Source organism: Pistacia vera, unplaced genomic scaffold (assembly GCF_008641045.1).
Source record: "Pistacia vera cultivar Batoury unplaced genomic scaffold, PisVer_v2 Contig526, whole genome shotgun sequence".
Taxonomy (NCBI): domain Eukaryota; kingdom Viridiplantae; phylum Streptophyta; class Magnoliopsida; order Sapindales; family Anacardiaceae; genus Pistacia; species Pistacia vera.
Window position 1 is genome coordinate 771,633 of NW_022196364.1, and position 13,370 is coordinate 785,002.

The 13,370-nt window shown below is 33.5% G+C and overlaps 2 protein-coding genes and 1 pseudogene across 2 annotated transcripts; all 3 read left to right on the forward strand.

Annotated features, from left to right (window-relative positions):
• The first annotated feature begins 569 nt into the window (after positions 1-569).
• Positions 570-7,940, forward strand: LOC116107067 (probable LRR receptor-like serine/threonine-protein kinase At1g56140). The gene is made up of 17 exons (XM_031393365.1): positions 570-698; positions 831-902; positions 997-1,068; positions 1,468-1,539; positions 1,636-1,707; positions 1,856-1,921; positions 2,322-2,384; positions 2,924-2,968; positions 3,143-3,204; positions 4,166-4,548; positions 4,673-4,868; positions 4,972-5,118; positions 5,403-5,521; positions 5,714-5,924; positions 6,295-6,526; positions 6,965-7,115; positions 7,223-7,940. The coding sequence occupies exons 1-17, from the start codon at positions 604-606 to the stop codon at positions 7,622-7,624; spliced, it is 2,460 nt and encodes an 819-aa protein (XP_031249225.1). The 5' UTR covers positions 570-603; the 3' UTR covers positions 7,625-7,940.
• Positions 7,941-10,518: 2,578 nt separating this feature from the next.
• LOC116107037 (putative disease resistance protein RGA1) lies at positions 10,519-13,128 on the forward strand. Its single transcript, XM_031393337.1, has one exon. It carries the CDS (start codon positions 10,519-10,521, stop codon positions 13,126-13,128), a length of 2,610 nt encoding a protein of 869 aa, XP_031249197.1.
• A 158-nt stretch (positions 13,129-13,286) lies between these two features.
• LOC116107038 overlaps positions 13,287-13,370 on the forward strand; it is a 41,803-nt pseudogene continuing 41,719 nt past the window's right edge.

The following is a 13,370-nucleotide window of genomic DNA, read 5'->3' on the forward strand; positions in this document are numbered from 1 at the left end:
AGAAAAAACGGAAGTCTTAAGATAAAAAAAAGTGTCATATGATTCAATGCGTTGCATACTATGTTTATGAAAACTCAAAATCACAGTTGAAGCCATTGTACTTATACATAACTTGCAATTACATTTATCCATAAATTATGCTTGAAAACCATGTTGATAATGGGAAAATTGTGAATACTTTTCTTACAAATGTATGAATTAATGAAAACTAATAACCACAAAAGAGTTATATTCTTCTGATAAATGCCATGCAGAGCTCTAGGGTCCAACAATTTCTCTGGAACACTCCCTCCTGAACTGGGTGACTTATTCAAACTGGAGCAAATGTAGGTTCTTACTATTTGTTTAATATATTTTTCTTTATTTATATTTTAAGCACAACAGTAATTTTCACATCAGAAATTCAGTCTTATGGAATTAAGAAGTTCTTTATTGGTGAATTTAACAGTAACATAGATAGTTCTGGACTGGGCGGGGAAATTCCCTCAACATTTGCTAATCTTCGAAATATGCGAATTATGTAAGAAATATCCTATCTACATGTTTATGGCTTTCTGTTGCTACTATGCTTGAACATTACCTTGTGCCTGAATTTGGCTTACAATGAGTGATTTTTTAAATTTCAGGTGGGCATTTGATTGTTCTTTGACAGGAAAAATACCTGATTTCATTGGGAATTGGACCAATCTTACAACGTTGTAATATATGAAAAACTTCTTTCTAGATATTCAAATGTGTCATATGTGAATGATAGCAAAAGTTTTCTTTAGTTTTGTTTGGATTTAAGCATTTTGATTATCTTGTTGACTAGTCTATCAAATTTTCTGTAGGAAATTTGGGGGAAACTCTTTTGAAGGTCCTATACCAGCCAGTTTTTCTAACTTGACCTCATTGACCACATTGTGGGTATAACTAAGATAATATTACCCTTAAAACTAGGTTAAAAAATTAACGTGACACGGTATCATATCAGTGATGTTTGGATTAATTGTGCAGGCAAATCACTGATATAAACAATGTGAGCTCATCGCTCGATTTCATAAAGAATATGAAGAACTTAATTATTTTGTAAGTTACACATACTCCATTCTATTAAATCTAACTTTTTAGTTTCTAATTTTCTTCTCAGCTGATTCATTTTGACCCTGATCAATCTTTTTTCCCCCATAGATCTCTAAGAGATTCTCTAATCAATGGTAGCATTCCATCTGACATTGGAGAATATCAAAGTTTACAGACTCTGTAAGTTAGGATTGTATAGCCATGAGTGTGTCTNTTTGGATTAATTGTGTAGGCAAATCACTGATATAAACAATGTGAGCTCATCGCTCGATTTCATAAAGAATATGAAGAACTTAATTATTTTGTAAGTTACACGTACTCCATTCTATTAAATCTAACTTTTTAGTTTCTAATTTTCTTTTCAGCTAATTCATTTTGACACTAATCATTTTTTTTTCCCCGTAGGTCTCTAAGAAATTCTCTGATCTATGGTAGCATTCCATCTGATATTGGAGAATATCAAAGTTTACAGACTCTGTAAGATAGTATTGTATTTCCATGGGTGTGTCTCTTATTGTTTGTTGTGTGTATTCCTTTTTTATGTTTTTTTTATCAATTTCTCTCTTTTTGCAGGGATTTGAGTTTCAACAACTTAATTGGTCAAATCCCAAGTGCTTTGTTCAGTATTGATTCTCTTACTCACTTGTAAATTTATTGAAGCTTCTCTCCATCAAATCCATCAATTCTTGATTTGAGAACTTAAATTTAAGTTAGGTTTTTACTTTAAATGTTTGTCGAAGCCTTATTCTTACATTCAATATTGCATTCTTTTGCTTGTTGCTTCTCTGGCTAGGTTTTTGGGAAACAATAGTCTGTCAGGAATCCTTCCTCAACAAAAAGCTCTACATCTTCAGAGCATGTAAGCCTTAATTTCAGTTATCTTTAGAAATAATGCCTATTATATCAAGTTCAGTAAAATGGATGCTATACGTCTATTTTATTGTATTTGCCTTGAAATTTTTAGAGGCTCCAATTTAGAATAGCTGTTGGTGCCAAACACTTAGTGAATAGATTAACAGGAAAAAAAGAAAAAAAAATCTTTCATCATGCAAAATGTAGAAGAATGAAAAAGGCACTACTGCTACAGAAATGTACTTGGAATTAGGCCAACCCATTAAAAAATCTGAACAATAGTGTAGCCACTTTCTCTTGACAAGTAATTGATTAAAGCAATTGAAAATCTTAACTGAATAGTTCCTTTTCAGTTTTATGTGCATATGTTTCCTACTCACTGGTGCATATCATACTATTTCCTGCAGAGATTTATCTTACAATTATCTATCAGGAACTTTGCCCTCGTGGGCTACAGGTTTACAACAGCTGTATGTCTCTCGATCCATTATAATTTCTTTGTCCATCTGTTTTTTTTTTTCTTTTTTTTTTTTTTTTGGAATTCACACCTTGCTTTGGAGCTTAGGCATTGTGGAGCTCACTCGAATCCTCTTATCTTGTTTTGTTAATAGATTATAGTATTTTAGATAATAATACAAAGGAATCAATAATAAAAGTTTACAACAATCTTGCCAATTCAAGAGAAAAGCAGATGATTGTATGAGAATCTATTGGGCACTTATCTTCATGGGCAACACGTCACTTTAAGACCGTGTTTTCTATTATCATGTGACAATCATCAGAAATAGTTAATAGTACACTACTAATTGCCTTGATGCACTTATAATTTTCTATGTCCAAACAAATGTCACTTGGAATAACCAGTTGGGGTAGCATAAAGGCAAAGCTCATTTCTAATGTCTTCGAAATGTAGTTGACTATTTCTCAAGTTAAGATATAATATAATACATCTCTAGCAAGTATACTTCAAACTTTGAAGTATAGTTAATCTTTGCATCAAATTGCACAGGAATCTAGTGGGCAACAATTTCACATTTGATAGCTCAAATATCAGGTGAGTTATAGTTCCTTTCTTGATAAATAAAATGTCAGATTTGGTTTTTGAAAAAAAATGCACTTCCTTAAAAATTAAAAAAAAAAAAAAAAAAAAGGAAAAAGAATTATAAAACCTCAACAAAGCAATATGCTGCTTTAACAAATATAACTGGTAATGTTCTATGCATGCCAGTATTCTCCCTGGATTGAACTGTCTTCAGAGAAACTTCCCCTGCAATAGGAATGCTCCACGCTGTAAGCTGCCTTCTTTTTGCTGCTTAATTCTTTTTCTATAATTTAGTGTACTGCCATTATTCTTTTCTTTCTCTGTTGTTTCCTTCAGTATAGATGCTGCTGAGGTTTTATAAATTGTATTGTTACTTATGCTCCAGTTGTAATAAATGGACCCTTGTCCTTTTCCTAGCTAAAGTTAAACTTATCTTATTATATGTTGGTATTACACTTTGATGCTTTACATGAAATACCTTGCTTCTGAATGTCAGAACAAAAATTTTCGGTAAGAGCAAGAAGTGAGCTTAGCTTGTTTTAGACTGTTGCACACAAATTTGAAATTCTCTTTCAGCTCCTCTATTCTTAGAAACCGCTGTTAGATTTAACTGTTGATAGTTGTGATTAGTAAAACAGGTTTGAAGAAAATTTCACAAGCTGTGGCAAAGCTCTTGCTCGTGATAGAGTGAATGTGTTAATTGAGAGAGAGGTTCAATAACCTACCAGCCATCTGAATGTCATGGATATGCAAGTATAAGCGTTTTGACTTAATCCTTATTAGTTTATTATTGACATTTGTCAGAAAATTGAGCTGTATGGACCCTAAGGGTGTGGTTGAGGGACTAAGACCCCTAACTTTGAGCAAAAGTGCAAAGTTTAAACAAGTTTCTAAACTGCAAAGTTGTAGGATTTTGCAGTAGTCTTTGCTTTTGAACTCAATGAACTCATGAGAAAGGTCAAGGAATTCATGGGTATCAATAAAATATAAAAATAAAATAAAATAAAAGAATGGGAAACCATGTATAGGCATTTAACTTTCAACAGGATAGCTCTCCTTCAATATCTATGTTTGTAAAATGTATGTATCATGAGCTGTTTAAGTTGCTTGAAGTTACCAAATAAAAGTACTCCATCAATTTTGTCTAAATATTTGGTGTAGGATTTCAGATAACAATTGTCACCAGAAGTTTTATCTTTGCAATTGCAGATTCAAGTTTTGCAATCAAGTGTGGTGGTGGTGTTGCGCTGAAAGTTGATAAGGTAGTGTACGAGGCTGATGACTATGATCTTGGTGGAGCTTCTTTTGTTGTACTTGATACAGAAAAATGGGCAGTTAGTGATGCAGGTTGGTTTCCTGATGGACAATCTAATACCCATGTTCAAAATACTGGCTCTCAAGTGACTGGCACCACAAACCCGGAGCTTTATCGCATTTCAAGGCAATCCCCTGGATCACTTAGATACTATGGACTTAGTCTTGAGAATGGACCTTACAATGTGAGCTTGTCCTTTGCTGAGACAGTTTTTGGTGATCAAGGCTCACTAACATGGAAGAGTCGTGGAAGGCGTGTTTTTGATATCTATATTCAGGTAAAAATTCTCTGGAAAATTTTGGTTCATAACCTTATCATACACTGATTCTACTATTACATGTCCATCTATTCATTTTTACACTGAGAAGTCGGAGTTCTATCACTCATAATCCTTCTTGTAGGGAACCCTCTGGTCAAAGGATTTTGACATATCAAAGAAGGCAGGTGGGGATAGAAGAGCAACTACAGAGAAATTTAATGCTATGGTAACCGAGAACTATCTTGAAATTCACCTATTTTGGGCTGGTAAAGGGACCTGCTGCATCCCTACTGGAGGTAGCTATGGGCCATTAATTTCAGGTCTTAGTGTTATTCCAGGTGAAGTATGTGATTACTTTGACTCTTCATTGAAGATGAGTTACAATAGATGTGCTTCTATATACTTCATTCTGATATACAATAACTGAATTTTCCTACTTAGATTTCATACCAACTGTTGGTATTGCACGAAAGAAGAACCAGACTTGGCTGATTGTTGGTATTGCCATGGCTCTCGGAATTTTGGGCTTGATACTGATATTTTTAATTTTTTACATGAGGATAAAAAGAGGCAATGATGATGCAGAAGGTAAAATCTGTGAAACCAAGTTTGTTTATGAAAATCAATGAATTTAGTTTTACTTTAGCATCCCACAATATAGGTGAAGCGTGAACTTTGTTCTAGTTCACTTAAGAACATAGATACTAGATTTAAAATAACTATTTGTTATAAAGGTCATGATATTTGAGCTCTTGCTTCCAAAAGTTGGAATAGGATATTCCGTGAAATAGGCAAAGTTGCTGGTGTAATTCATCTCTTATCATGCAAACCCTTCCATGTTATGTAATCTTTTATCTTGCTTCAATATGCAGTGTTACTTGGAATAGGTCCTAAACCAAAAATTTTCAGTTATGCTGAGTTGAGATCTGCAACAAAAAACTTCAACCCTCCAAATAAGCTAGGTGAGGGAGGATTTGGACCTGTGTACAAGGTAACTTTTATATCCTACATTTACAAGTAAGAAACAATAGATAATTATTGGGAGTTTGGGTTACTGAGTGTGTAGTGTATGTAAGGTATGAAGATAGCTTGACATTATAACAAAAAAACTAGGTGAATTCTACCTGGATACTCACCAAGGATGGAGCAAACATGACTTACGTTATTAAATCTGGTGCTACAGGGTACGCTTTCTGATGGAAGGGTGATAGCTGTGAAGCAACTTTCACTTGGATCCCACCAAGGGAAAAATCAGTTTGTTAATGAGATTGCTACCATAACTGCAGTACAACATCGCAATCTTGTGAAATTGCATGGTTGCTGCATCGAGGGAACTAGGCTCCTCCTTGTTTATGAATACCTTGAAAACAAAAGCCTTGATCAAGTATTGTTTGGTACGAAGATCAGCCTTAGTTTAGAAATTTTCTACTTTTCTTTTCTTGCAAGTAGCTGCGACTTTTATGCAATTGATATGATATCTCTCTTGTGATTTATCTTGCTGTACAAAATACAATATTGTTTTCAAATGTTTAAACCATCTAAGGTTAAAGAATGAAACATTTGTCCTGCTCTGTTAAAGAAGGCCCGAAACTACAAAATTTGCTCGCCAAACTAATAAGAGCAAGCAACAAGTTCAATAGAGCAGGATTCACAATGTATTAATGAGCACTATATCTTTCCTTGGGATACATTGTTCCTAAATCCTCAATTCTCCAAATCAATAACTCTTGAAGATCTAAATGATTGTAGCCACTGTTTCTACAGGAAAAAGGGATTTGCATCTTGATTGGCCTACTCGGTTCAATATATGCTTGGGAACTGCGAGAGGTCTAGCATATCTTCACGAGGATTCAAGGCCAAAGATTGTACATCGAGATGTCAAAGCAAGTAATATTTTACTCGATGCAAAACTCTGCCCCAAGATATCAGATTTTGGTTTGGCAAAGTTGTATGATGACACGAGAACTCACATCAGCACAAGAGTTGCAGGGACCATGTAAGCTCCTTCAATCATTTCTCGACTGCCACTCTTCCTTGATACTTGTGATGTGCTGCAAAGTATAATATGATGTATTCTATACATGCTGTCTTGGAAGTTACCAACAATACCTAGTAGATTTTGTTGTAGAGTATTTCAAAATGTCAACATACATGTATTGATGAAAATGACTGAGAGCAATACATGTATGTTGAGAGAACTATTTGTGTCATCTTTTATAGTCACATAGTGATTGATGCTATAATCTTTGGAGGGGACTAGATTTGTGATTGTATTGCTTTGTTATTCTTCAAGTTTAGCTAAATGTTAAAGGTTTTCACATTGTATAGGCGAGTGGGCACATGGGATACGGTTGATCATTAAATTCAGTTTGAGAGCAATATCCAGACTTGACTTTTGGATTTTAACCATGAGAAACACTTGATTATCTTGCAGTGGTTATCTGGCACCGGAGTATGCAATGCGTGGACACTTGACAGAAAAGGCCGATGTGTTCAGTTTTGGTGTTGTTGCTTTGGAGATTATCAGTGGAAGAGCAAACTCTGATAGTAACTTGGATAGTGAAAAGATTTATCTTCTTGAATGGGTAAGGAAATAAATTTGAAATTTGAGTTGTTAATTTTGTTTGCTTTCTTCTATGATCCCTAGTTGAGAAAACACATTTCTTTTGAATTGTCTATATGCTATTTCCAGGCCTGGAGTCTTCATGAAAGTAACCGAAGTTTGGGGTTGATAGATCCCCAGTTAACAGAGCTTAATGAAATCGAAGCTCTTCGAGTAATAGCAGTGGCTCTGTTGTGCACACAAGCATCACCAGCATTACGGCCACCAATGTCACGCGTTCTTAGCATGCTCACTGGAGACATAGAAGTGGGAACTGTTACTTCAAAGCCAAGTTATTTGACTGATTGGGATTTTCAGGATACGACAAACTGCTTTCTTAACGAAGATTTTGATACATCCACATCTGCAAGAAGTTATAGCAAAAAGAATAGCCAATCTGAGAATGCAACTGATCTTAGTTCTGGAGTCGACCCACTGCTCACTCCTGTAAACGTCACTCGGTGCAGTGAGATAATTGCAGAGGGGAGGTGAGAAATTTCTTGACTCACTGAAATCAAGTGAATAGTATTGCTCCTTCTGCCAACTATAAACCATGCAAAACTATTCAACTTATTGATGTTGGCAGCATTTTCAAAGTCGAAACTATTGTAGAACTTATAATGGTGTGAAGCTATAGTTGTATACTGACAATATTCGACGATGAATTTGAAGAGCATCCTGCTAGATGTAAAGAGAAAATTTTACCATATTTCTTGTTCTTTTTATATGTCAACTGGAGTTAGCTTTAATTAAAACTTATGGATATGGGAAAATATAGCAATTTCATATGATTCTTGAGGTCATTTAATTCTGTCGTCATTCAATGCTTTCAGAAAATATTGAAAACTTTGATTAGTGTTTCGTTTAATTAATTTATTAAATCCTTTTTATATTAGTATTTTCGTCTTGTCCCTTTCATTCTGTCTCTTTCCTTTTCATTTGATAAAGAGGTTTGTTTGGTACGGCTTATGAAAATATAGAAGCTTTTAGAAGAAGCTTACTTGAGTGAAGATTATAGAATAGAAGTTTATTGAAGTAGAGCGAAAATATAACTAATATGAAAATGTTAATAGTTGTTTGATTGAGAAAATTTTAGAGGTGTGTTCTCGTATTAATTTACCAAAAAGGGATCTAATATGCAAGAATATATCAAGTCATATTTATAGAATATTATAAAGAAAAAAAATGATATTTTTAAAATTTTTAACGCTTTAAATAAACTAAAAAAAAAAAAAAGCTAATTTTAAATTCTATAAGCCTGTCTGCAATTGTTAAAATTTCAAATCATATTTTAATTTATTCTCTACAAATCCTTTACATGTTAAATTTTTTTTTTTTTTTAAACTTAATTTTTTTATCTAACATAATTCATTAGATTGTAAAATATAATGTAGGCCCTACAAAATTAATAGATCAATGTTTAATTGTATGATTCACACCCCCCCCCCCCCCCCCCCCCCCCCCAAAAAAAAAAAAAAAAAGAGGATGAATACATTTTCTCACATTATGTTTCATGAAAGAACTATTCCATCCTTATTAGTTTCAGAATCTAACTTTCCCTTATTAAAAAGAAAAACAAAATAGTTGTTGAAATTCTGGCCGGCGATGAGTAGATTATAGGGTGTTGGTAGTTGAGATGTAAATTGTCAGTAATATTCTCAGATGAAATTGTCTTCAAAGAAGTTTTCCATGCAATAAGAATGCTCTGCACGGTTGGAGAGCAAAGGTTGGAGCCTGAACAAACCACAAAAATGTTAGCTCTTGGGACTAAAGGTCTTCATTGGGTGTTAACTCTTGGGACTAAACTGTCACTTTTCCAAAGGTTAAAAAAATGTTAAGACCCCATATTTTGTTGTAGAAGTTTGTAATTTTTTTTTTTTTTTTTTTTTTTAATTTGGATTTCTATTTACCTAGTAAATTCTAGAAGACAAATTTCTATAATTTTTGATAAATAAAATTTATTTGAAATCGATGAAAATGATATATATAAGAGATTCAAATATTTGTTTTAATATCACAAATTGGAAACTTAAGTTGAAGGGTGGACACTTAATATTAGTATATTTAAGATTATTGAAGGAAATCATGATATAAGTTTTATGTATGTGTATACGTATGTATTTATGTCCATAATGTTGTGGATAAATTTATGTTAGTTATCTGTTAACATACTTTCTTTCTTAATTACTTACCTTAAATATTGAAAGTGTAACAATAATTCATTGTTAAGTGTTCTCAAATTGAATAAATATAGAGACTAAAATGAAATTTTATGTATTAAAGGGACATATTGAAATTTTTCAAGCCCATAGGACTGGTCTTATGGGCCCATGATTGATCATAAGGATTGGTCCGGGCCATGAAAAAATTTATGAGCTTAGAACTGGTCCTAACCAAGATAGACCTGATCCCAATTTATGATCGGACTGATTGGGCCCGATTATTGCCCACCTCTAAATTAAAAACTAACTAAAAAGGTTATGGGGCATCGTATTAAAGCAACAATATTTGAATTGCTATGTAGATAAATCACTATATAAATAATATGAGTTTATCTCCCGATTTCATAAAAAGATATGAAGAATCTAATAATTTTGTAACTTATACTTACTCTATTATGTTTATATCTAAATTTTTACTAAAAAGTTAACCCTTTTTATTGAAAATTCTCACTTGAATAATTAAATTGTTTCATAGACCTATAATATAAGTATAATATTATTTCAATACAATTAATTTATTAAAGAGTAATGCTACCGTCATTGTAGTAGTGTACTGGATTTATGTACTGAATAACGTGATAAAATCATGATCGTTGATTAATTTTAATTTAATATCAATCAACGATTAAGATTTTATTACGTTATTCGATACATGAATTCAGTACACTGCCTTGTTATATCTTTTCTATTTATTAACTTATATGGAAGACAATTAAAAAGTAAATTTCATTCATTAATCCCAAAATGGTGATGTCATCATATCATTACAAAAAGAGCCCATCAAGACCTGAAAAGTGATGACCCCACAGTTTTGTTGAGGAAACACGTCAATGGTTGAAGAGTCAGGCGTAGAACCCAATGTGGCCAAGTGCATTTTTAACTATAATCAGGTTAGTGATCTAGTTGCTGCCACGTGTCCTACCTTATCTTAGGCATACGTGTTCGATTCCTATTGGTTTTATACAACTAATCAGGCTTGCAAGTTGCAGAATGTGATGTGCCGGGAATTTTCTGCGTGTCAAAGCAAATGATGTAATTAATTCAACAAAGAAGAAGATAATATATATGAAGTGCATATGCTTGCTTATCGTTATTTCATATAACAATTCAACTTCACCACTTCACAAACACAAAATTCGGCAACTTTCTTTTCTTTCAAAAGATATGGCAGAAACAATCGTCTCTGTTGTTGCTAAGGTACTCTTGGATAAGCTATCATCCCTTGCTTCCAATGAAATGAGCTTTGCATGGGGTGTCCAAAAAGATGCACAAGAGCTTGTTGACACCTTAATCACTATCAAAGCTGTTCTCTTAGATGCTGAGGACAAGCAGATCCATAATGAAAAGCTCAAAGTTTGGCTAGGAAAGCTTAAAGAGTTCTGCTACGATGCCGAAGATGTTTTAGACGAGATTGAGGTGGAAGATTTGCGTAAACAAGTGGTGAATAGTCAGAGCAGTACAAGACAGGTACGCCACTTTTTTTCATCCTCAAACCCAGTTGCTTTCCGTTTTACGTTGGGGCATAAAATCAAGAAGATTAAAGAGAGGTTAGCAAAAATAGCAGCTGATAAGGATAATTTTAATCTCACTGAGAAAGTTGATAGCAATCAAGCTATAGATTGGGAGAGGGAGAGGGAAACTCACTCATTTGTGCGTGCTTCAGATGTTATTGGTAGGGATAAAGATAAAGAGAAGATTATGAAACTACTATTACGTCCAAGTGATGGCCATGAAAATGTTTCCGTCATTCCTATTGTTGGCATAGGAGGTCTAGGAAAAACTACACTTGCGAAATTGGTGTATAATGATAAAATGGTTGACAAATTTTTTAAGTTGAAAATGTGGATTTGTGTGTCAGATGAGTTTGTTTTAAAAAAACTATTAATTGACATCATCGAATCTGCAACTGGGAAAAAATATGTTGATAAGAGCACTGACCAATTGCAAATAATCCTACGTGATTTCTTAAGCCATGAAAAATATTTGTTAGTTTTGGATGATGTTTGGAATGAAGATTATGGGTTGTGGTTTGAATTAAAAAATTTATTGATGGAATGTGTTAGTGAAAGTAAAATTATCATAACTACACGTAGTGATCGTGTTGCCTCAATTATGGGCACTGTACTTACATACAGGTTAGAAGGTCTTTCTCTTGATGATTGCTTGTCAGTGTTTGTTAAATGTGCATTTAAAGAAGGGAAAGAAAAGCAGCATCCCAGCCTTGTGGAAATTGGAAAAGAAATAGTAAAAAAATGTGGAGGTGTTCCATTGGCAGTAAGAGCGTTAGGAAGTCTACTTTATTCCTCAATTTCTGAACAAGATTGGAAAAATTTGAGGGATAATGAGATTTGGAAGTTGGATCAAAAAGAAAATGACATTTTAAATGCTCTAAGAATAAGTTATAATCATCTGCCACCTCACTTAAAGCAATGTTTTATTTATTGTTCCATTTTCCCAAAAGACATTGAATTTACTAGTAATCATTTGGTTCAGTTTTGGATGGTCCATGGGCTTCTTCAATCCCACAATGAAAATCAAGATTTGGAAAATATTGGTAAACAATATATAAAAGAATTAATGTTGAGATCTTTTTTTCAAGATATTGTACAACTTTACGAGAATTTGTACACGTTTAAAATCCATGATCTCATGCATGATCTTGCCACATCATTGATGAGAAATGAGCGCTTAATATTGAAATCCACTAACCAAATTTGTACCAAAAGTCATCGACACTTATCATTTCATTTTGTTGATGCACCTATAATTGATGTTCCAAACATTTTACCTAACTTGGGTCATCTGAGAAGCATTACTTTTTGTCCAATTACGGGTGAAAGTACTGGTATTAGCCAATCATTTTTGGAATTAATTGTCTCAAGGTGCAAATTCTTGCGGATGTTAGATTTATTTTCTTTGAATATTGAAGCAGTGCCTAAAAAAATTGGTAATTTGAAGCATTTGAGAGCTCTTCATCTAGGAAAGAACCCTAAAATAAAAGAACTTCCAAGGTCCATTTACAAGCTGCAAAATTTGCAATATCTATCACTATGGGCTTGTGGGGAATTAAAAGCCTTAACAAGAGATGTAAAGTACTTAATTAGTCTTAGACATCTCTTGTTAACTACGATACAAAAGCATCTACCAACCAATGGTATTGGTTGCTTGATTTCTCTTCGATGTTTGGGGATTTACAACTGCAATAATTTAGAATATTTGTTTGAAGATATTGGTCACCTAAGAGTTCTTCAAACTCTAGTGATTTATGAATGTCCAAGACTTATCTCATTACCGCGTGGTGTGAGAAGCCTAAGCTCATTAGAAGATCTTCGTTTGCTCGGTTGTGAAAGGCTTAATCTTGATTTGAGCATCGGATCGGATAAGCAAGACAATCATGAAGAACTCAATAGCACAAGGCCTCACCTTCGATTTCTTCTTATAAGAGAATTACCACAATTGGTGGAATTCCCGCAATGGCTTATTCAGTGTTCCACAAACACTTTGGAATTTTTGAGTATTGAAAATTGTTCCAACTTGAAGTCACTACCAGAGTCGATGCAAACACTTAGAGTTCTTGATATTAGGAAGTGCCCAGAATTGTCATCTTTACCAAATGATATGAATCGTCTCATCTCCTTGAGAGAACTAACAATTGAAGACTGTCCTAAACTGAGCGAAAGATGTCAACCAAAAACAGGTGAAGATTGGTCCAAGATTGCTCATATCCTGCAGATTAAACTAGAGGGAAAGATTATCAAATCAACCGAAGATTAGGTATGATTATTCAATCTCTCTTCTTCTTTATCATTTAGTAGGTTAATATTTATGAAATATTAATTGCTCTTCTTCTTCATCATTAGATCTGAATTTTGAAAACATCTGAACTAATGATTCTTTGTTTCTCGTTCCTTTTGTTAACTCTATTGTTTTATATGTATGCATTGGCCATAAACTTTCAAAATAATAGTTCTCCATCAAGCTCCATGTCTGATAAATGTGTGTACAGTTGTTATAGT